At 49.0% G+C, this 21,401-nt stretch overlaps 1 protein-coding gene across 2 annotated transcripts in view; it reads left to right on the top strand.

Moving 5' to 3' along the window:
* ELL (elongation factor for RNA polymerase II) overlaps nt 1–20,885 on the top strand; it is a 49,471-nt gene extending 28,586 nt beyond the window's left edge. For both annotated transcript variants that reach the window (XM_039702414.1, XM_039702415.1), the window contains 10 exons: nt 68–189; nt 669–832; nt 3,684–3,937; nt 6,916–7,040; nt 9,871–9,967; nt 12,650–13,151; nt 15,605–15,671; nt 17,942–18,113; nt 18,933–18,977; nt 19,947–20,885. In XM_039702414.1, the coding sequence (XP_039558348.1) occupies nt 68–189; nt 669–832; nt 3,684–3,937; nt 6,916–7,040; nt 9,871–9,967; nt 12,650–13,151; nt 15,605–15,671; nt 17,942–18,113; nt 18,933–18,977; nt 19,947–20,051 (1,653 nt within the window). In that variant the 3' untranslated portion in view covers nt 20,052–20,885. The remainder of the gene's footprint in view (nt 1–67; nt 190–668; nt 833–3,683; nt 3,938–6,915; nt 7,041–9,870; nt 9,968–12,649; nt 13,152–15,604; nt 15,672–17,941; nt 18,114–18,932; nt 18,978–19,946) is intronic.
* Nucleotides 20,886–21,401: the final 516 nt, after the last annotated feature.

The raw sequence follows: 21,401 nt of genomic DNA, 5'->3' as shown, positions 1-21,401 counted from the left end.
GGGCTCTGCTGAGCCTGGGCTGAGCCCAGTGACCAATGCTGTCCCTGTGCCCTCCTCTCCCGAGCAGCACATCGCCATCCCCAGGCCCGACCGACCGGCAGAGGTGCGCACCTTCACCTTTTATCTCTCCAACATTGGCAAGGACAGCCCCCAGGGCAGCTTCGACTGCATCCAGCAGTATGTGTCCAGGTGAGTGGGCAGCCAAGGAAAACCCAGCCTCTTTTGGGTTGGGTTTGGTTTGTTTATTTTGTTTTGGTTTTTTTTGGTTTTTTGGGGGTTTTTTGGTTGTTTTTTTTTGGTTGGTTGGTTTTTTGGATTCTTTTTTTCTGTTTTTGATTTTTTGGGGTTTTTTGGGGGTTTTTTTGTTTGGTTTTTTTTTTTGGGGGGGGTTGTTTGTTTTGGGGTTTGTTTTTTTTTTTTGGGTTTGTTTTTTTTTTTACCCTCTCTTCTGGAGCATCTTTCCCCTAACAAAGCTTAATGCACGTTCTTCATTTTCAGAGTCTTTCTGATCTGTTTTGGTGTGGTTTTATTTGGGAAGCATCTAGTTCCCTCTCAGCTCCTCTGTGTCCCCACTGTTACTCAGCTAACCCCCCCAGCTGTCCCCCCGTGCCAGCCTGCTGTCCCTTTGCAGTGCCAGGAGTACCCTCTCCACTGCGTTTCTCTTGCAGCAATGGCAATATCCATTTGGATTGCCTGGGAAGCATACAGGATAAAATCACCGTGTGTGCCACTGATGATTCCTACCAGAAGGCGAGGCAGAGCATGGCCCAGGCAGAGGAGGAGACTCGCAGCCGGAGCGCCATAGTCATTAAACCTGGGGGCAGATATGTAGGTAAGCAGCCACTCCTCCTGGGGCTCTGCACTCCATGTGGGGCTCAGCAGGCTCTGGAGGCAAATCCTGATGGTGTTGGCTTGATTGTGGCAGTCTGGAAGGTTCCTGGTAGTTCTTCGTGGGGGATTTAGGGGGCTGCTCTTGTGTTGTGCTGTCTTCACTTCCATCGTCACCCCAAGGGAAGTGTGGCTGCCCTGGAGTGTCCAGGATCAGGTTGGAGCAGCCCAAAGGTGTCCCTGCCCGTGGCAGGGGGTGGCACTGGGTGGTTTTAAGGTGCCACCCAGGCTGGAGCACTGAGGGCTGTCCATGTGCAGTGGCTCTGGCCTTAGGTCAGTCTGTCACATGCTCCCTGCTGAGCCCTCCCAGTGTCCCTGCTCCTGGCCAGCTCAGCTCAAACTGCCACCAGCGTGTCGCAGCTGTGCCCCACGGGACCTTGGCAGGGAGGACACAGGCAGCAGTGCCCTCTGTTCATAAACACTGGCACTGAAGCAGCCTGGCACAGCCCTTCTCACCGTGACAGCAGCAGGAAAGCCTTAGCAGAGGAGATAAAACCATGGCAAATAACAGGGAGCCTGCAGAGAGCCAGGGCTCAGGGCCCTGCTTAAGCTCAGCTCACAAACTTGGGGCACAAACAGAAACCAGAATGCAGTTTCACTATTTTTTTTTCCTGAGGCAGCTGCTTCTCCTGCAGCCCATGTGATCTGCAGCCAGTCTCTTCTCAGAGGATCTGTGATGAGAAGGATTGAGTTGCAAAATGTAGAACTGACCCAGACTCATTGTCACAGCAGCCAAGTGCTCAGAGCTGAGAAAGGAGATAGTAATCAGGAAGGAAATGCATTGATTTCCCGTAGGCCAGAAGATTATTTTGTTTAGCTCCTCTTTGAGAACATTACAGTAAGTGCCTGAAGTTAAAGCTTCTGAGGGAGAAGATTCTCAAAGCAATTTGCTTCCTGGAAAGATGGAGCAAAACTTTTTAAAATTAAAAATACCCCTGGCTAAAACCCTTTTACTGCCCTGCAATGGAGACAGAGCCTGTGAAAGCAGCAGGGGCAGAGCCTGTGCTCACACTGCTCCTAGATAAGATGTCAGTGTTTGAGGAGGAGAGCTCTGGTCCAAGAAGGAAGGGCTTGGAAGGACAGTGGTGGTGTGGGATCTGCAGGTCCTGGTGTGCCAGCAGCATCAGCTGATTGCTGCAGCCTGGCTGGAGGGACAGGGCTGCCTCTCACATTTCCAGGAGAACACGAACTCAGCACTCGAGTGCCAGTGGAGTCCTTCCAGGCAGCTCAGATGTGGAAAAATTTATAGGAAATGTTGAAATTGGAGAGCAGCAGAACTTACAGATGTGAGCTGACACTCGAATAAGTAGATATGTAAATAGCTAGCTGCAGGTAAAGCTGCAGGGGATGTGTGCTTGGAGCCACACTGAATACGTGTGCACGCAGCCGTAGACATGCACGTGTATAAATATTTGAAAATCCTTTGTGTCCTGGCTTAACTTGGTTTTTTCTTTTCCTATCACTGCACATTTTGGCTCCAGCCTTTAAATGGAAACCTCCCAACGTGATGTTTTTACTGTTCATGACCTGGCAGGAGTTAAGGCAGTTCTAGAAAGCTGACGAATCTTCTCTTGTCCCATTTCTGGAAACAAAATCCAGTTGCCCTCTGGACTGTGGGATGTTTAACGTGCAAATTGCTGTTGTTCCCCCTCTCACCTCCCCTCAGCCCTGCTGAGGATGGCTCGTGCTTCCTCTCCCAGCACTGTGGTGTATAATAAAAAGCCAGGAAATGGGGCCTGGGTTACGCAACGTGCAGCTCAGTAAAACAAACAGTGCAGACAATCCCCAGTATCTTCAGATGACTCAGTTGCAAACGTTGCTTCCTAGCAATGGAGCAGTGCCCTGCTGGAATAAACCTCCCAAACACTTGCAGTAAATGCTGGATGTTGTTTGTCCTAGTGAAGGTCACTTTCTCCAGCCCGAGTGATTATTGATTGGATCTCCAGCTTTCCAGACCTTGGAACCCACACGTTTTGTTTTCAGCTTTGCTTGGTTTGCCTTTGGTGGCAGGAACCTGCTCCTGTATTTGAAGCAGTCCCTGTGCCTTGATTTGGGCTCTGCTGAGAGAATGGTGTGAGGGTTCTGTTTTTCAGTAGGAATGGGAAAAATGAGGTGTTGGATCGTGCTGTCAGCAGCCAAGACCCTCGGTGGGGATGGAGCTGAGATGCACCTCAGAGGCAGCTTGATGCTGTCCCTTATCTGCAGAGGAGAAGGGGTTATTCCATCAGCACCCTCATGAATAGGCTGATGGCCCATGTCAGCCCCATTCATGGGGCCTGTTTGGAGGGGGAAGGGAGGTGACCCAGCCCCATAAAGTTCCTATTGTTCTAAAAGCAGAAACATCTGCTGGAGGAGCGTTTTTGCTGAGCTCAGCAGCGGGGAGCCGCTCGTTGACCAGTTCTGGGCTTTCCACTCCGTATTTCCCACTCTTCTACATAATAATGCAGAATTTTCCTCTCGTAGGGAGGGCAAAAACCAGCTCGATTAACCGTGGGGGATACGTGCACTTGGGATAAATGAAAAGCTGGCACACAAAGGGAGCTTTATGTGAGCTGGTGGCCAATAATGCTCAGGTTTCCAGAGCTTGGTGTTGCTGTTTGCTTGTTACAAGCTTGTCATGAGCCATGAACCTCACGGGATGCTCGTGGGGACCGAGGGGGTGTGCTGGTGGTGTTTGTCCTTCCCTGTCACCTCGTGGCCCTGCCCAGGGCTGTGCTGAGCTCCAGATTGGTGGTGACAGCCCACCGGCCTTCGCGAGGCGACTGCTGCACTTCACTATTCTCATCTCATTTTAGGCAAAAAGGTTCAGGTGCGTAAACCTGCACCAGGAGCTTCCGATGCTGTTCCCTCCAGGAAGCGCCCAACGCCAGTCAACCTTGCCAGTGCAATAAAGAGAGGCAATAGTGCCATTTCCCAGAGACCCTTCAAAGATAGGGTTGTGCACTTACTGGCACTAAAGCCTTATAAGAAACCTGAACTTATTCTCAGATTGCAGAAGGATGGACTTTCTCAGCAGGACAAGGATTTGCTGGATAACCTTCTGCAACAGGTTTGTACTCTGATGAAGGCAACGATTTAGGTAAAGGGAAAAAAAAAATGTCTTCTCAGCACCCCCCACCCTCCCGTGGCAGTGGAATCTGTTATCTCCAGGCTGCAGCTGAGTGTGACTCTGGAGGCTGTGGGGGACACAGCTCTCAGCTCCCAGGGCTGGTGCAGAGATAGCAGGAGCCTCCCGTGGCTACGCCTCGGGTTTTGGGGGTGCAACCAAGCTGGATGGTTTTGGCTCTCCAGATCAGTCCCTTTTAGAGGGACACTTCTGCTTGGTCATGGGGAGGATTCTCTTAACAGAGGATCTATAAATTATTTGATTATAACCTCTAAATCTCTGTTTTATTCTCACGGACATAAAGGAGCAATGCTCTGTATTGGTACAAGTTTTGTATATGAAGGAAAAGATGTCCCCAGGTTTTTTTTGTACTCCTCAGAGCCTTTCCTGCTTGGAAGTGCCAGTGGTCAGGTGTGAAGATGATGCAGCTCCTTGCCAAGCACGTTATTTGTGTGTCAAGTGTGAAAGCTGTCTCCCAGCTGAATCAGTTCCTAGCACTTGAGTCACATTAAAGGTGCCATTTTAGGCCTGGCAGTAAACACCTCCATTGCTTTATTAAACACATCATGGCTATTTACTTAAATGCTGCAGCTGTCTTCTTCTGGATTGGAATAGATTCTGGAAAAAACCCTTATTTTTGTTCTTTTTTCCTGCTTTCCACAAAGAGTGAGACAGGAGTTCACTTTGCCCAAGGGCACAGGGCAGCTGGTATTAAGAACAGAGTCACAGCTGGCACAACTCGTTCCTTCCTTAGACTTTAATCCCAGAGCCCTTCATTTCCCAGCAGCTTTTTGCAGCACTTTTTCCAATTCTCTCCCTGAGTTTTAGAGTAGAAAAGTCTGTTTCTGCTGGTGGCTCTGATGGATGCTGTGCCCAGGCCCTGGTGCTGCCCTGCTCGGGCTGAACAGTGCTTTGGCTGTGAACGTGGAGCTCCTAAAGTTAATCCCTCTCAGCCCTCCCAGGGCTCCCATCCACAGGCAGACACAGATAAGCTAAAAATTACAGGCTGTGTTAAAGCTACCCAGCTAAATCTGTCTAGGTGTGGGTTTCATTGTGCTCTTGCATCTCTCTCGCAGGACTCCGTGTTCCTGGCGGCCTTTTTGCCTCATTTTGCAAGGTTTCTATTTTTGGGAGGGTTGGGGTGGAGCTTGCAGAGTCCCACACGAGCAAAACAAGGAGGTAGCAGCTCTCAGCCTCTGTGCAGAGAAAAAAATCCAAGTTGTTCTTCTTGGGCTCCAGGAACAGGCAGGAAACAGAGAAATTCTGGGAGAGTTGGTTTTTGGGTTTTTTTCTGGTAAAGGAGAATCTGGGCTGGCATTTGTCTCCTGGGTGTGTTTACAGGGATACCTCGATGTAAAACACAGCTCAAATTCTTCTTGTATTTTGGCTCAGGATTTTGGAAAGCTGACAGGACTGAAAGGAAAAACAAAGTGTTTGTCATGTAAACTGATAACTGGGCTTTCTATTTTTTGCTTATCAGGAGAGTTTGCCACGGTGGTTGTGCAGCCTTTTGCTGTGAAATGCCTAGATTTTGAATATTTTTATATTAGGTTGTAGCCTCCCTAAAGCAGAAGCAGGGGAATCAGCAGCATCTTCAGTTCTTTCAAGACTTCCCACTCCTTTGCTTGTTTTTGAGGCATTTTCCTGCTGTGTGGATAATAGAAATCCCTGAGCACAGCCAGGTCCTGAATGGAGAACAGTAATCCCTAAACAGATGCACAAGATCTCCAAGCAGTGAATAAAAGCATTTTCCACTTTCAAGGGTAGCAGTCCCCGAGCTGAGGGGCTCCAGCAGGGAGTTTGGGCTGCAGCTGCTGGCTGTGCCTGGCTGTGGGCAGAGCATTTGGCACCTGGGCCTCCTTATCCCCCTTCACAAACACATTGAAGGCTTTATTTTCGTTTGAAACTTGCAGTGCTCTGCAAGCTGAGGTTGCCCAGAGAAGCTGCCCCATCCCTGGGAGTGTCCAAGGCCAGGTTGGAGCAATCTGGGATAGGGGGAGGTGTCCCTGCCCTTGAAATCTGATGGGACCAGACCATTCCACGACACTCTGCATCACCCAGGAGAGGCTCACTGTCTGTGAAAGCCTCACTGGGGCTCTTTGCTTTGTTCCAACTCTGGATTTTCATGTACCAACAGCAAGAAATTAAATTTTCAGTCAGGCTGTGGAAAGACTGATCCAAGTGGGGTAACACTTTCCCAGTTTGTTTCCATTCTAATCCAGCTCTGCCCATTCCAGCAGCTTCTCTCTGTGCAGGCACCACGCAGGCTTTTGTGGGGAAACTCCACGGGCAGGGTTGGATAAAATGTCAGGCAGCTGCTGCTGCAAGTGTGCTGAGCTGCTGCAGTGCTCTGCTGGCCTGAGGCTGGAAATGCCAGGGTCTGAGGTTCTCCATAAAATCCAGGTGGTCCCAGGGCATTCTCCTCACAGCTCCCTGAGAAAGCAGCTCTCTGGGGCCTGCTTTGTTGGCTCATTAGTGAGAAATTATCTCCTGGCAATTGTTAACCAAGTTATCGCCCCAGAGTTCCTCTTTGGCCATAAACTGCCCCATTTTGGCTGTGGGACAGGTGTGATAAGTGAACTGCCTGTTCCATTAAGGCTTCATTTCCAGGTGTTTCCATCAAGTGCTGTTGTGCTGGTCCAGGCTCCCCCAGCTGAATAATCTCTTTTAGATGTGACTTATTTCCCACTCAACTGGATGTGCTTTAGAAGCTCATTATGAATTATTGCAGTGACAAGGCACAGTTTGATTAAATAATCTTAATAATAAGGAAATGAAATATTAAAGTCTCTCCTTGTTCTCTGACACTACTAACAGCTGCTAAGTCTGCTCAGATTTTGCCTTCATCTTAGCTCTTGTTTGGTGGAGGAAGTGAGAAAATGAAACCCTGATGATGGCTTTCCAAATTCCTTCTGTTGCAGGTGGCAAATCTGAGTGCCAAGGACAGCACTTTCACTCTGAAAGATTGTGTATACAAAGAGGTGCAGAAGGACTGGCCTGGCTACTCAGAAGGAGATCAGCAGTTGTTGAAGAGGATCCTCGTTAGGTAATTATCCATTTTCTTCTCTGTGATATCACCCAGGGAAGGTTCTGTAAATCAGGGTGACCAGGGTCTGAAGTTGAGTGTGTGACTTCTTTTGACTTCATTTTAAACTGTCCATCACCCAGGGACCTGTAGGAGTGGAATAAACTTGAAAATCCAAGTGGAGCCACTCTTCACATCATCCTGGGCTGTCCTTAAATCATTACAGGCAAAGCTTGGGGGAAAGCTGCCAGGGAGCAGAGCTGGCAGAGTCAGCACTGCTGGTCTGAAATCCTGGGAGATGAGGTGATGAAATGTGTCCTTTGAAACTCTCCTTCCTTTTTTCCACATCTTCCTGTGCAGGCTGAAGTGTTTCATCCCTAAATGTGAGATTGGGTTGAAATCGTGGATGCGTGGAAAAGCAAGAGGTTGTTCTGTAGGGATGAATCCTTTAAAATGCTGCTGGTTGTCCTGCTTGGAGTGTGATCTCTGTTCCCATGTTCCTTCCTGGAACAGCCCTTAACTGACTCAGTTCATCCTTACTGCTGGAATTTTTTTCCCTCTAGAGATATTTTCCTTAGGTGAAGCTCCAAGCTTGGAAGCTTCTGGCTGGCAGGGAAAGAATCTCCAGTTTTACACAGAATTCTGCTCTCAGTGTTGATATTTTTCAGTGCCTTGGTTTAGATTTTGTCATGCAGGCAGAGCTTTTACTTGTGCTTTTATTGCACTTTTGGTTAAGCTGAAGCACAGCATGCTCTGTTTGAGCACTTCCCATGATTTAAAAGCACAATTGACTTGGAGATGAGACTTTTTAAACAACAGAAAACTTGCACTCCAAGGTGTGCTCAGGGAAAATCAAAATAGTTTAAATGGCCTTATGTGAAATTAGAATTAAAAGGGAAAATACAGCTGCCATGCCATCTTTATGGCTTTCAACAAAAAAATACCCAAAGTGAATTTCTCCCTGTAGAAAAGCCATGTTTACTCCTTTTTCTAGAATTGTGGCATTCACTTGGGCGAGGGTCTAAAAATAGACCTTGGGAAGGATGTATTCAACTGTACAAACAAAACCCTGCTCAGGCTGTGCAGGTAATGAGGCTCCAAAATGGGAACAAAAGATGTTGGGTTGAAGACAGGAGAAAAACAGCAAAAGGGCACAGGAGCACAGGGGTGCATCAGCAGCCCATGGTTCCAGGTCCTCCTGGACTGCAGGGCCAGTGGCCACTCAGCAGCTGCAGTAATTCACACTTCTGCAGCTACTAAAGCTGGGTCTAACCAGGCTTGGGTTAAACCAGCTCGTTTTTTCCTCCTTTATCTTTTCCATGTTTCCTCTGTCACCCGGGAGGAGCCTGGGCTCTGGGAGGTGTCCCAGCCTTTCAGCTCCCTCCATCCCAAACCATTCCAGGACTCCCTGAAATCTTTCCTCTGCTGAACTCAGTGCTTTCATGACTCCTTAAATCCTTAATTAACAATTAGAAGGTGTGACAGGCTTGCTCCAAAAGCCACTTTCACTGGGCTGTGTGGGCAGTATCAGTGCCCTGTGTTCACAATCCCCAGGTCCTTTCCTTGAGTTGATCTGTGGCTGCTGAGCTTGTTTTAAATAAAACTAAACAGAGCCAGGACAGTGGTGACACTGCAGATGTGTAAATATTGCTGCAGCACAGCCCAAGGTTCAGGCTCAGGGTAAAAGCCAGATCTTGTCAAGTCCTGGGCGTTATCTCTGAGATAAATCTTCCCAATGTTTAAAGGATATGAGTGAGCTTTAATGCTGATTCCAGGTGCTTGTGGGAGAATTTAAAAGTGGGATTATTCAGGCTCCACAGCTCCTGACAAACTGACTGTAGAGCTGCTTTATTAAAACCTTTAACCCTGAATTCTATTTTTTTTTTTTCACTTTGTCAGCTGCAACTTGATGCAAGAGTAGAGGGTTTTTTTTTTGGGGGGATGATTCATTGAGGGGCAGTCTGGTGTCAGAATACTCTGAGATCTGCAGAGGAGCAGAGACCCAGCCTGGAGGGGAATTCAAGTGATTCTAATTGTACTTTTTGTTGCTACAAAAGTTTTTTTTTATTTGTCCAATACCACAAATACAGCCCAGAGTAGCTCTGTTGTGCATGATGCAACTTAAAAGTATTATTGGGAAGCCCAAAATGTAAATCCTGGTGGACCAATAATACCTCAGCAGTTCCTGTTACAATGCTGCTGTTCCTGGACCCAGAGGAGCTCGCTGCTGAAAGGGCTCCTGTTGCCATAAAATGTTGTTTTAATGATGCTAATGAGTGACAGAACTTATTCCTCCTCATCTGAGCTTGAGCTTCAGCCCCTCTTCAGTGGGCTTTGCTTTCTGAGCTGTCTCAGAAAGCAAACACTCAGCAGAAATTTGTTTAATTAATGTCTCCCTGAGCTGTATTTCAATCAGCAGCAATAATATCTGATATCCTTTACACATTCAAATTCAGTGCCACTTTCACTGATCTCTGTGTGAATTATGTGTCTGAGGCTGGAATTAATTTGTTTTAATTCTTACGTCACCAGTTCAGGAGAAAAAAAGTAAAATTGTTAAAAAATGAGTTCCAAATTCAACAGGGACTCCTTTCATGTGTCCAAGAGCTCCAAGGTGTTCCTTCCATTGCCAAAGAGCCACAAAAATCATGGGAAAGCAAGGAGGAGATGAGAAATTCCAATTTATCTTTGACATTTTCCCATAGTAGTTTCTCCTCCCCGGATTTTGTGAGAGACCAGAGCCTGACCCAGCTCCTTCACGGCACCTTCCAGCAGGGCCTGAGCCCAGGAGGAGCCCCAGGTGTGCAGTGCCAGCTGGGCACAGGGTGCAGCAGCCCTTTGTGTTTTGCAGGAAGCTGTGCCAGCCCCAGAACAGCGGCGCTTTCCAGGGAGAAGCTCCTTCCCTGAGCCCTCCGAAGGACACCCTCAGCTCCAGCTCTCCCCCTCAGGTGGGTGATGCCCCTGCCAGCCTGATTTGGCTGCTGGCCCTGGCTCCAGGCTGAGCTGGGCCTGTCTGCACCCTGTAATCACCTGCTGCCGGGTCAGGAGCTCCTTGGGCTTTTATTTCTCTTTTATTAACTTGGAGTCTCCTTCTGGCTTTGCTCAGCATCTGTTTCTGCTCTGGCCGTGGCTCAGCGAGGGCCTGTGGGGAGGATCTCTGACAAAGAGGCTCAGGTTTAGTTTTAAGGGCTAAATTCCTTCTGCAGTGCCTCCATCCCTCGTGGAGTTCCTGGGAGAAGGAGCTTGTGTTTTCCTCATTACTAATAATTGAGTGGAACGAAGCTGTAATAAGCAGCTCCCAAACATGGCTGAGTTATTAAAACCCTTGACCTTTTGCAGCCTAATTGCCATGACAGATCAGGGGCAGGTTGGGCTGCTCCTGCCTGGGAGATGCCAGAGCAGGGAGCTGTGAAAAGAACATTTTGCCTGTTTTTTCCATGACCATAAACCACCCAGGAGCCACGTTTGACGCGTGTCAAGCAGAGCTTTGTCCCCACTTCTCCCAGGATCTCCCAGCACAGGCGTTGCTGGCGTTGTGAAACGTTCTGCCTTCCCTTCTTGCAGTGTGGGTCAGCCCAGACAAGTTGAGTATTTATTCTTCTCCTGCCAATGGAATGTGTAATGCCTGCTTGTCTGGACAGACGCACCGAGGATTAGTGGCAAAGAATATTAACAGGTAAAGAAATTATGTGCTCTCTGGCACTGAGAGAGAGGCAATTCTCTGTGGAGAACAAGGACTGTGTAACTTGTTTGCCAGGTAGCTGATTCCAGATCCTCTGCTGCTCTGCTGTGGGCTTGTTCCTGGTGAATGAAGAATGATCACCTTCAAGTTAGCTCTGAAAGATCCTGGGCTTGTGTCGTTTCTTAAGGCTGAAAAATCATCTTGTTTCTCTGGCTGTCCATATTTTAAAGATTCAGAGGTCTTTAGGGTGAGGTTTGGATCTCTCTGAATGACCCAGCTGAAACTTTGGCTTGGATTTAGGAAAGGTGGTGAAACAGGGACAACCCAGTGTGGAATATGAATGTTTCCAGCATGATTCTGTCGTGTCAGACAGCAAACCACAGCATTGTGAGCTGTCACTTTTTTAATACTCCCTGGCTGTCGTTTCTATTTAGAGAAATAGTTTGTAAGGGGTGCAGTGCCAGCAGAGGATTGGGATTTGGTAGGCTGGAATGCAGAATATTTTGGGAAGGTTCAGCTGTGGAATGAAGGTGAAGAGGATTGGTCTGGTAATTCTAGAAAATGGATGCATATAACCCTCCTAAGCAGAGAGCTGAGTTTGGAGAAGCTGATACTGGCTGTTTTCAGAGGAAAGGTTGTAAAATGTGGCAGATTTTGGAGCTGTGTCACCCATTCAGAGCCCTGCAGAGGGAGATGGCCCCTCCTGGGGAGGTGATGTTGCCAAGCCGGTCGGACGTGCTGTCCTTGCCCCTTGAGCTCAGTGGCAGAACCAGCAGCTCTTCCTTAATTACCCTGACAGGTGGAAAGAATTCCTGGCACTGAGCAGTGTCCTCAAGACCCCTGAGTTAGCAAAGAGAGAGAAATCCAGGTGAAAAAGAGGGACTTGGGGGCTGCTGCAGCCACCATGCAGCTGGGTGGAACAACATTTCCATTCGCAAACACGTCGCCATCCTGCCTGAGACAGAAAGAAAATAATGGATTATCCAAAAGAAATACCCAGAGCTATCGCTTGTTTTCCTCTGGGCACAAAAATCCTCCTTGGCTGAGAGCTGTTGCAGCCCCAGGCTGCCAGGTGGGCACACAGTGAGGGTGGTTTTGGCTGGGCAGAACCTGATGGATGGGTTCTTCCATGGAGCAGCTTGTCCAGGCTGCAGGCAGCTGCCTCCGAGCTGTGGGCACAGCTGGGAACCACTTCCTTCTCTACCCTTGCTCAAAAAAGGGCTGCTCAGGTCACGTTGGCCCCTGTGACGTGGCTTCCTAGATGTCCCCTTTTGCCTGAACTTCTGAGAACTGAAGTTCTGAGCACTTGGCACTTCCTCCCCCCTTCCGGGCGATGCCGCGCTCTTGACAAGAGGAAGGAGCAGGGAAGGGGTGAAGCTCTTGGCCACAGAGCTGGGAATAAAATGCAGAACTGATGAATCCCTCCCTGCTCCAGAGGGCTGAGCACGTTTTTCCTTCACAGGGATTTTGCAGTGCTCAGGACAGATGTTTTTATCCTGGAATTGTTTGGGTTGGAAGGGAGCTTAAAGCTCATCCAGTGCCACCCGTGCCATGGGCAGGGACACCTTCCACTGTCCCAGGCTGCTGCAAGCCCTGTCCAGCCTGGCCTGGGACACTTCCAGGGATATTTCCACTCGGATTGCCTGGGACAGGGGGAGGGAGGCTGCAGAGTTTGAGTTCCAGAGGGCTGGGTTTGAGAGAAGCTGCAGTGAGAGCGGGCTGGGGCTGTGTGTGGATAATAGGGGAGCTCAGGAATTGCTGATGGGACTCTTTGAGCTGTCCCACCAAACCGTGGGCTCTGGGAAGCAGCTTGGGGTGGATGATCTGCTTTTCCCGGGGACATTCATCCTTCTCCCCTGTGCTGCACCACCACCTAGTGGCAGCAGCCAGCTCCACTCCTGCGCCTTCACCCCGATTTATTTCTCCTTTTCCCCCCTCTCCCGAACAGAAACGACCCTTACCTGTGGAGTTCATCGACCCCCTGGCCAACAAAAAGCCCAGGATCTCTCATTTGGCTCACAGAACCCAACCCACCCTCAACGGGAAGCTGAATTCCTCCAACGGGAAGGACAGCCTGGCCCCCCCTGCCCTGCCCCCGGCGCTGGAGCCCCCCGTGAGCTCCAGCTCCTCCCTCCCGGCCCTGGAGCTGCCCAGGCCCCACGACCCCCTCTCGGATGTCAGCAACGACCTGGCTCACAACGGCAGAGACTGTGAGAGCAGCACGGAGCCTCCCGAGAGACTGAGTCACCCCCTGCCCACAGACTGTGCCCAGAGCAGCAAACACAACTGCGGCTCCTACGTCAAATCCAAGAAAAAATCCAAAAAGCACAAAGACAAGGAGAAGGAGAGGAAGGAGAAGAAGAGCGACGAGAAGTGCAAAGAGGAGAAGCAGAACTGTGAAGTAATAAAAAATGCTGACTTAGTTAGTGTTGCCCAGGAGCAGGTCCCAGGTGAGTGGGGGCCCGGAGGTGCTTTGCTGTTGGCTGGGTGTGATGCCAGGATTCCCTGGAGGAATGGGCACGTCCTGGGCCATGCCAGGTGCTCTGGGGACCCAAATGCCAGCGCTGTCCTCCTTCCAAATCACCAGAGGTGCTTCCTCTCCACACAGGCTATCAGGTTTTTCCTGTTTAACCTTTTGGAGCTGCCTCAGAGCGTGTCATGTTTCTCCTGGTTCAATTAAAAGCTGGGCTAATGTGTGGGGATGAAAGGCTGGGAGCAGTGGGAAGAGCAGTGCAGCGCTTGTGTTGGCTGTTGTGATGACTGTTGTTTGGGTTTTTAATGAAAAGTTACTCACAAAAGCTTTTAAAATTGGCTACAAAAGAAATGATAGATAAACCTGGTGATAAATGCTGTTAGAGCAGTGGAGAACCAGCTCTTCCAGGCTGGAAAAGCTTCCTCACGTCCCACTGGGCTGGGGATTTATTTATCCAAGGGCTGACACAGCAGTGAATCTCACTGAGGTGGGGTGAAAACATTTTCCATCAAGCCACTATTCCAAAGTCAGGTCCGTGCACTCTCAGAAGTCAGAGCAGAGAATATTTTTGGCTGATCCCATCCGTTCCTTTTCCTGCTGTTTCCATGTTTTCTGCTGTTGGTTACAGCTCCCCAGAGCACTGGGACTTTCCCTGCAGCCTCTGGGAATATCTGTTAAATTCCTTTGTGCATTTTCCTTCACCCTGTTACTATTTTCTACATTTCCCTTCCTCCTTGGTGCATGAAAATCCTCCAGCTTTGGCTCCAAAAGGACAATATTTTAAAATGGACACTGGTTTGCTGGATTCCTGGAAAGGGGGAACTTCTCAGGCTGTTGGGATTGAGCTGCTCCCAGCCCTCCCCTTCCCCACAGGCTTTGCAGCAGTGACAAAATTCATTTTGATGGCTCAGGACAGTCCGTGGGGCTGCTGGCTGTGGCACTGCAGGGCTGAGAATTCTTCACTTTTGTGTCAATCCCGGGTTTTTTCTGTGAATGTTGTGTTTTTTCCATGTTGTTTCTCTTCCCCATGAGCCTCTGGAGTGGTTCTGGAGAGACACTCACACATTCTCTCTTTTTGACTTATAAATACCCAAATTCCTGGGAAATTGCTGAGCCTCCTCCACCACCTTTTCTGCTTCACTTTACTGTTTAATTCCTGGATTTTTGTTAATTATTGGGAGTTGGGGTTTGTTCCTGCTGCTGTTTTGAGGTAACAAACACGAGCTGGGCTGGGAGCAATCATAAACAGGATGTGGTCAGTCCTGCCTGGATCCTGGACAGCCACAACTGGGATGTTTTCCTTCTGTGGGCAGCACCAGCCTCCTCCTGCTCCTTCCCCACAGTCCCCCCTGGAGCTGTAGGCAAGCAGAAAATCACAAAAAGTTTGGGTTGGAAGGACCTTAAAGCTCCTCTGGTTCCACCACCTGCCAGGAGTGGGAGTTTCTCCCAGGAATTTTGTTCCAGAGCCTCTGGAGGGACCTTTGGGGTCCTTTCAGTCAGTAGGTGGCACTCACAGGCAAAATAAAGCTCCTGTGTCCCTTCCACCATCCTTAAACCCCGTTCTGCATCTTCCACACTGTGGTCAGGAAGGGAGGAAAAGCAGGAGGAGCTGCAGCAGGAGTTTGGGGTTGGGATGGTTTCAGAAACTCTGGGCTTGTGCCATTCTCCCATCCTGCTCAGGAAAGCTTTTACCAGGAAATTCAGAGGAAATTCCATCTTTTTAAGGATGCAGGCAGGGTACTGCTGACTCAGGTTGTGCAGCTGCATCTGCTGAGGTTTGGAATGTAAGACACATTTATAATAATGTGTGGAAAATGTCCCTTTCCAAACGTGGATCCAGCTGCTTTCCCCGTCCACATTTACCCTGCACTGCTTGGTGGATGTGGAGATGAGCCTGCTTTAGGTTTATTCTGTTCTTCCTTCAGTTTCTGAACATTCTTTAATGCCTGGATTTGTGCTTGGAGCTGCATTCCCTAAAACCCTCTCTGTGGGGCTCTGGGATGTTCATTCAGGAATCTCACCCTGGAGATGCCCAGAGGAATCTCTGGAGTGTAGGAGCAGGAGAGCAGAGGGTTTCCCTTGCCCAGCCCAGCTCTCTGGGCTCAGGGCTGTGTTTTCCTCCTCCCCAGTGGTGCTCTCAGTGTTCTCCCACTCCAGGCACTGTTTACCCACCAATTAAATTCAGATTTTTTCCCTGCTCGGTGCACAGGCTGCTGTTGGTGTTGTTTTGCTGACAGACAAATACTGGAGGAGCCTTGAACTTTCAGCCACCTTGTTGTGGCTCCTCTGCCTCTGTCAGTTCCAAGCAAAACAGAAATCCTTTAGAATTCCATAAACTGTATATTGCAGGCAAGTTTTACGAGTTTGAAGCTGAATTGCAAAAAGCTTTGAAGTTTAAGAACGTCTGTAAACAAATCTTTATTTTTTCAGGTTTAAATGGAACATGCAATAATTCTAGTGTACCAACATCAACTTCAGAAATGCCAGATTATTTATTGTAAGTATGTTTATCAGTTGCTTCATCACTTTGGGATCATGTTTCAGGCTAAGAAATCACAACGTGCTGGGGATTTTTGTTGGACTTTTTGTGTTATTTGATAGAACTTTGTTAGGTGGGAGTAAAGGAAAGAGCAAACCCAGCTCTGCAGATTAATAGTTGAGACTAAACTTGATATCAAAGCTGGTTTTTACCTCGTTGAGGAGTTCAAGGTTATCTCCTAGAAATTGTTTAAGCATTTCAAGAAACATTTCATACCTTAGAGGGGTTTGTGAGGATTAAACATCTCCACGTTCCAGCTGGGAACTTGGAGAGGGAATAATCTGCTTTTGTGCTGGGGAAGGCAGGGCAAGGAAGGATTTGGGGTGCTTTGTTAATTCTTCAGAGCCAAGATCCTCTCCATAAAGCAGTGAAATATTCTTTCCTGGGAGGCTCTAACCCCTGGGTTAGGATCTGAGTTGTTTCTTGACTCTTTAATCAGATCCCCTCGAGGTTAATTAATCTGCATAAACCCAAACCTGTTCTAAACAAAGCTTTGGGGTAGGGAAAAACTTGTATCTGGGGGGGAAAATTCCCTGTGCATGTCCCAGCCTTGGGGTTGTTTCCATCAGAGCTGGTTTGGCTGTGCTGGGAGGGAAGGATGGAGGAGGAGGAGGAGGAGGAGGAAGCTCCAGGGCAGATAAAGGTTTCTGCTGTGGTTTCTGCTCTGCTGGGCTGGATCAGCCATACAAACAACCCCTTCAAGGTGACATTTTTAGGGTTATCCCACTGAATTCATGTGGCTGGGGGTGGTTTTTTTCTCTCAGCCACGTGCTGATCCTTCCCAAGATGGGATATTGCAGAGTGGGCTCCAGAGTGGGATATTGCAGCTCCTTGGGCCCCTCCCAAAGAAACTGGGAGAGGTTTCTGAGCTCTGGGAGCTCTGTGCTCTCACCCAGTGCGATCTGACTGGTTTGTGCCCAGCTCCTCAAATTCTAAGAGCTGTCACTGTTATCCTGAGTGGATGGTTCTTTATCCCAGCCCCTGGCAAGGAGTCCATTCTAGAAGTTTAGAGCACAGAAAATGTTAAAAAAACTGGAAGTTCCCCGTTAATTTGAGGCCTAAATCAGCTTTTCCATGTTCAGGCACCACGCTGGCCCTGCTGCAGCCAGAGCAGGGAGGCAAATTTGAGCCATCACCTACCAAAAGATGATTTTTGCCTTCAGAGAGAGCTGTAAATATCAGCTTTAATGGCTTTTTGTTGAGCAGAATAACTTCCAAAAGGCCCCCAAAGGCACATCAGTTCAACCTGAGCTCAGGACACATCAAGTATCTCTAGAAGGTGCTGGAAATAGAGTTGCTGGTGGAAAAAAAAAACTGAACAAAACTCCTTACCGTGCTTTCTTGTCGTGTTCTTGCCACATAATCACCCTGCCAGCGTTTTGCAACGATGGCTCAATGCTTTTTGTGTTCCTTTCAAGACTCTTAACACTGGAAGCATCATATTCCTGCTGTTCCAATGCCTGGCACAGATGCAGAACTCCATGTTCTGCGGGCCAGCAGGAGCCAGAGAAGCTGTAGCAGCACTATCTGAGTGTCCTCCTCCACCCCCAGCTGCCCCAGCCTTGGCTGTACCTGCCCATCCCACCCTATCTGGCAGAGATAGGAAGTTTTGGGAGCAAACATTGTTTGTTTTGCAGGAGGTCAAGGCAACAATCCTTGGTGGTTGCCTCCATAATTTGCTACTTTAATGCAAGGCAGGATGAGAGGAAATGGCCTCGAGCTGCACCAGGGGGGTTTGGAGGGGATATTAGGGAGAATTTCTTCACTGGGACAGGGAATCACCATCCCTGCAGGGATTTCAGCCACTTGGGGACATGGTTTAGTGGTGGCCTTGGCAGTGCTGGGATTTGATCTTGAGCTTTAATCCCAGCATGGTTTGGGCTGGAATGAGCTGAAACCCATCCAGTCCCACCCCTGCCACGGGCACAGACACCTTCCACTACCCCGGGGTGCTCCAAACACTCCCAGGGATGAGGCAACCACAGCTTCTCTGGGAATTCCATCCCAGTGAAGAATTCCTTCCCAAAACCCCATTTAGATGATCCCAGATTATCCATGATTTTATTTCCATGCTCATCCCCCCATGCTCGGCAACCCAGAGAGAATCCCCCCACCTCAAACCAATCCCCCCACCTCAAACCAATCCCCCACTAAAACCAATCCCCCCCAAACCAATCCCCCAGCCCAATCCCCCCTCAGAACCCACTGCCCAAGCCTTTCCCCTGCAGAAAATACGCAGCCATTTCCTCCTCGGAGCAGCGCCAGAGCTACAAGAACGACTTCAACGCGGAGTACAGCGAGTACCGGGACCTGCACGCCCGGATAGAGCGCATAACCCGACGCTTCACCCAGCTGGATGCCAAGCTGAAGCAGCTTCTGCAGGGCTCCGAGGAGTACAAGGTGGGAGCAGGGCTCCTTTCGGGGCTGCGGCTCTTGGAGCTGCTCCCCCGGGGCTGGGCCGTGGCTCAGTTGCAGCCCCGGGGCTGCTGGGGAACGTGCGCGCAGCTGACAGCGCCGGGGAGTGCTCCTGAGCCAGCTCTGTGCTGCTCCTTTCTCAGGCTGGAGCCACATCATGGGACTTGTTGACAAGGAAAGGCCTCAGTGAGACAATTGGTGTCCTTAGCCAAAAGCTGCTGGAAGCTATTAGTGTATCCCAGCCAGAAAAACTCATATTTGCACATATGGGAGCGTATCAGGGCTGGAAGGGGAGTTAGCACGGGGTCATCTGTTCCTCTGCAATCTTTGATCCTAATAATGCAGCATTATTGGGCTTGTCAGAGTGATTTTTAAAGAGTTTTAGCTATTCATTAGCTTGAAAAAGTGAGCCTCGTCGAGGATAATAAACAGATTTTTACAGAGCACCTATTGTGCTAAGCACAGCGTCCTCCCTCAAACCTCCTGCCCTTCCCCTTGCAAAATTCCTCACTGGATTATTGTTAGATCTTGGTGGGGGGAAAAAAAAAAGATCAGTTGGGGTTTTGGAAATGTGAATTATCCTGGAATCCAGGTGCTTGTCACAAGTGGGGACAGGGGTTTCACCCTTCTGTGTGAGCTCCAGGATATCCATGGAATCAGAGCTGGCTGTAGCCTTTGGATCTGCCCAGGGAAGCCATGGAGGCAGCAGATTTTGCTTGGAATTTGGAGGAATTGTGTACATTGAGTAAATACCTACTGCAGAACTGAAAATAATGCCCTATTTATTTTCTCTTTTTTTTTTAGACCATCCACGATCAAATTTTACAGGAATATCGAAAAATTAAAAAGGTAAGGGAATGTCCTTGGCCACAGAAGGCTTTTGGGTGGTGCCCCTGGTGTGACTGAAAGAGATGGGCCCTTGCCAAGAGCAAGCCCAGGCTCTGAGGCAATTCCAGCAGATCTTTGTTCAGCTCCAGCCCGTCCCTAAAAGCAGCTCAGAAAGGGTTTGGGGGGAGCTGGGAGTGCCCCTGGGTCTGGGGCTCGCTGAGCCGTGGCCGTGGCACAATGGCTGCGTTCACCCAGGCTTTATCTCTCCAGGGAAGGAACAGTTTGTGTTCCAGATGCACAGGCTGAGGGATAACAGGATCCCAGCTGGGATCAGCCTCTGTCTGGAGCTCTGTCCCCACATTTTTGGAGTTTGGGCCACATAAAGTTTCAGTATTTTTATGCGGAGCATCCACGCACCAGTGGGGATTTGGGGTTTTTTATTTTAAATAAGTGAATGTGGTGCTGAGGGATTTAGGAGCTCTTTGAAGATGTTCCCTGCATGCTGGAAGTCCATCTTTGTTCCAGAGGTGGGGGCAGAGGGCAGGTGGTGATTGTTGGAAGCCCAGTCAGGCTGAGCCTGACTCAGGTGTGCTCCTTCCCTGTGAGGAGGCTCCTGGAGCTGGATGATGCTGCAAAGGGATTTGATTCTTGCCTGGGTTTGATCAGAGCAGGACTGTTCTAAAGAGGGATCTACAAAAGGTTCTTTCCATGGTTTGAAGCTGAAAGAGGGGAGGTTTAGGTGGGATCTTAGGAGGAAATTCTTCCCTGGGAGGGAATTCCCAGAGAAGCTGTGGCTGCCCCTGGATCCCTGGAAGTCTTGGATGGGGCTTGGGACAGGAGGGTGTCCCTGCCCATGGGATGAGATCTGTGCATTCCCTCCATCCCAAACCATCCCATGATCTGCTCTGTGCTCTCAAGGCTCAGCTTTGATTTGTCCAGAACCTTTCCCACCTCTGCACTTCCTTTTTTTTGTTTTGTTTTATTTTGCAGACAAACCCCAACTACAGCCAAGAGAAGAACCGCTGCGAATACCTCCACAACAAACTGGCCCACATCAAAAAACTGATAGCAGAGTATGACCAGCAGCAGTTTTAGCTGCCACTCACCCCTGGACTGGGTAGGGCAAACCAAAATCCAGTCACCCTGGACGTTACGTTCCCTTTTATACACCCAAAATCCCTTTCAGAGACGAGCATTAATTCCTCGTGGTTGAAGAACTTGGGGATGACTTTAAGATGCCAGATCTGTCATGTCCACGTCCAGCACGCTCCTCCCGAGTTTTTAAGCCTCTCTGAATGTTGGAATGTAACAAATGGATAACAAAAAAAACAAACAAACAAAAAAAAAACCAAACAAAAAAAATTCTGCTTATTTGAAGCCAGCGTTTGACACTTAAGGGAAAACTTGCCTAAAGTGACCGAAGCTCCCAAAGGTTAAGAATCTGTAGTTTTCATGGATTAAAAGTTTGGCATGAAGTTGTAATAATTCCCCAGCTCCACGTGGGTTACAAATTGTCCTACACATGGTGAGGAACTGGAATTGCTGCTAGGACTGTTTGGAATGAGAGCTGTGCTCGCGGCTCCGCGGAAATACACCACGTTCCCTGAGCTCTCCTTGTCTGGCCCTGCTTTGTCATTGCCATCCTGGGGCTGGGGGGTGCTGCCAGCACGGGGGGTCCCCTGGGGCTCAGCACTTTGGCCAGGGCAGAGGTGGATCCCAAAAAAAAAAAAAAACCACACCCCAAATCCCCTTTTTTTTACCTGCTTTGTGTTTTGGGTGCAAACCTCCTGCCCAGTCTGCCCAGTTCACCTCCAGCCTCCAGTGCTGGGAAGATGGAGACCTGTCTGGCTTTGACTTTTCTAATTTTCTACCAAGGCAGCCAATTTTGTTAATTGCTAATGAGACTATGGTCTATTTTTATATATCAAAGGAAAAAAAAAGCATCTTTTTTGTAAAACTGTGCCTCCCTTTTCCTTTTAGGCCAAGTGCTTGGGACCCTTTCCTTGCAGTACTGCTAAAACTGACCCAGGAGTCACCCGAGGAGTGACTTTATTCCTTGATCCATGAGAGGAGGGGGTGGGGGTGCTCTGCTTTCTCCTGGGGTATTTTTATTTTTTTTTGTGTCTGTGTCTGTGTGTCTTTGCAAGGCAGCAGCAAATCCTTGTGAGAGCAGTAAGGTGCTGTTTTCCCACGCAGATCCCTTCCACTGGTGTGCTTTATCTCAGCCAGCTTCTCCCTGCAGTCCTGCTTCCTGATTTTTTAATTTAATTCTTTCCTTTGGATTGAAGGGAACGTTTCAGAGTATGGCCAGGGTGTGAGAAACACTCCAAAAAGCACAAAGGTGTCCTTTAACTCTGCTGTTCCTTTCTTTCTCTCCCCTCTCCCCTTTTTAATCCTGCCAGCCTGTGGGATTTGACTTCTCCCCGCTTCCGTTTATCTCAAAGT

Source organism: Passer montanus, unplaced genomic scaffold, assembly GCF_014805655.1.
Source record: "Passer montanus isolate IOZ18808 unplaced genomic scaffold, ASM1480565v1 scaffold156, whole genome shotgun sequence".
NCBI lineage: Eukaryota > Metazoa > Chordata > Aves > Passeriformes > Passeridae > Passer > Passer montanus.
This window is presented reverse-complemented; position numbering and strand designations above follow the sequence as displayed.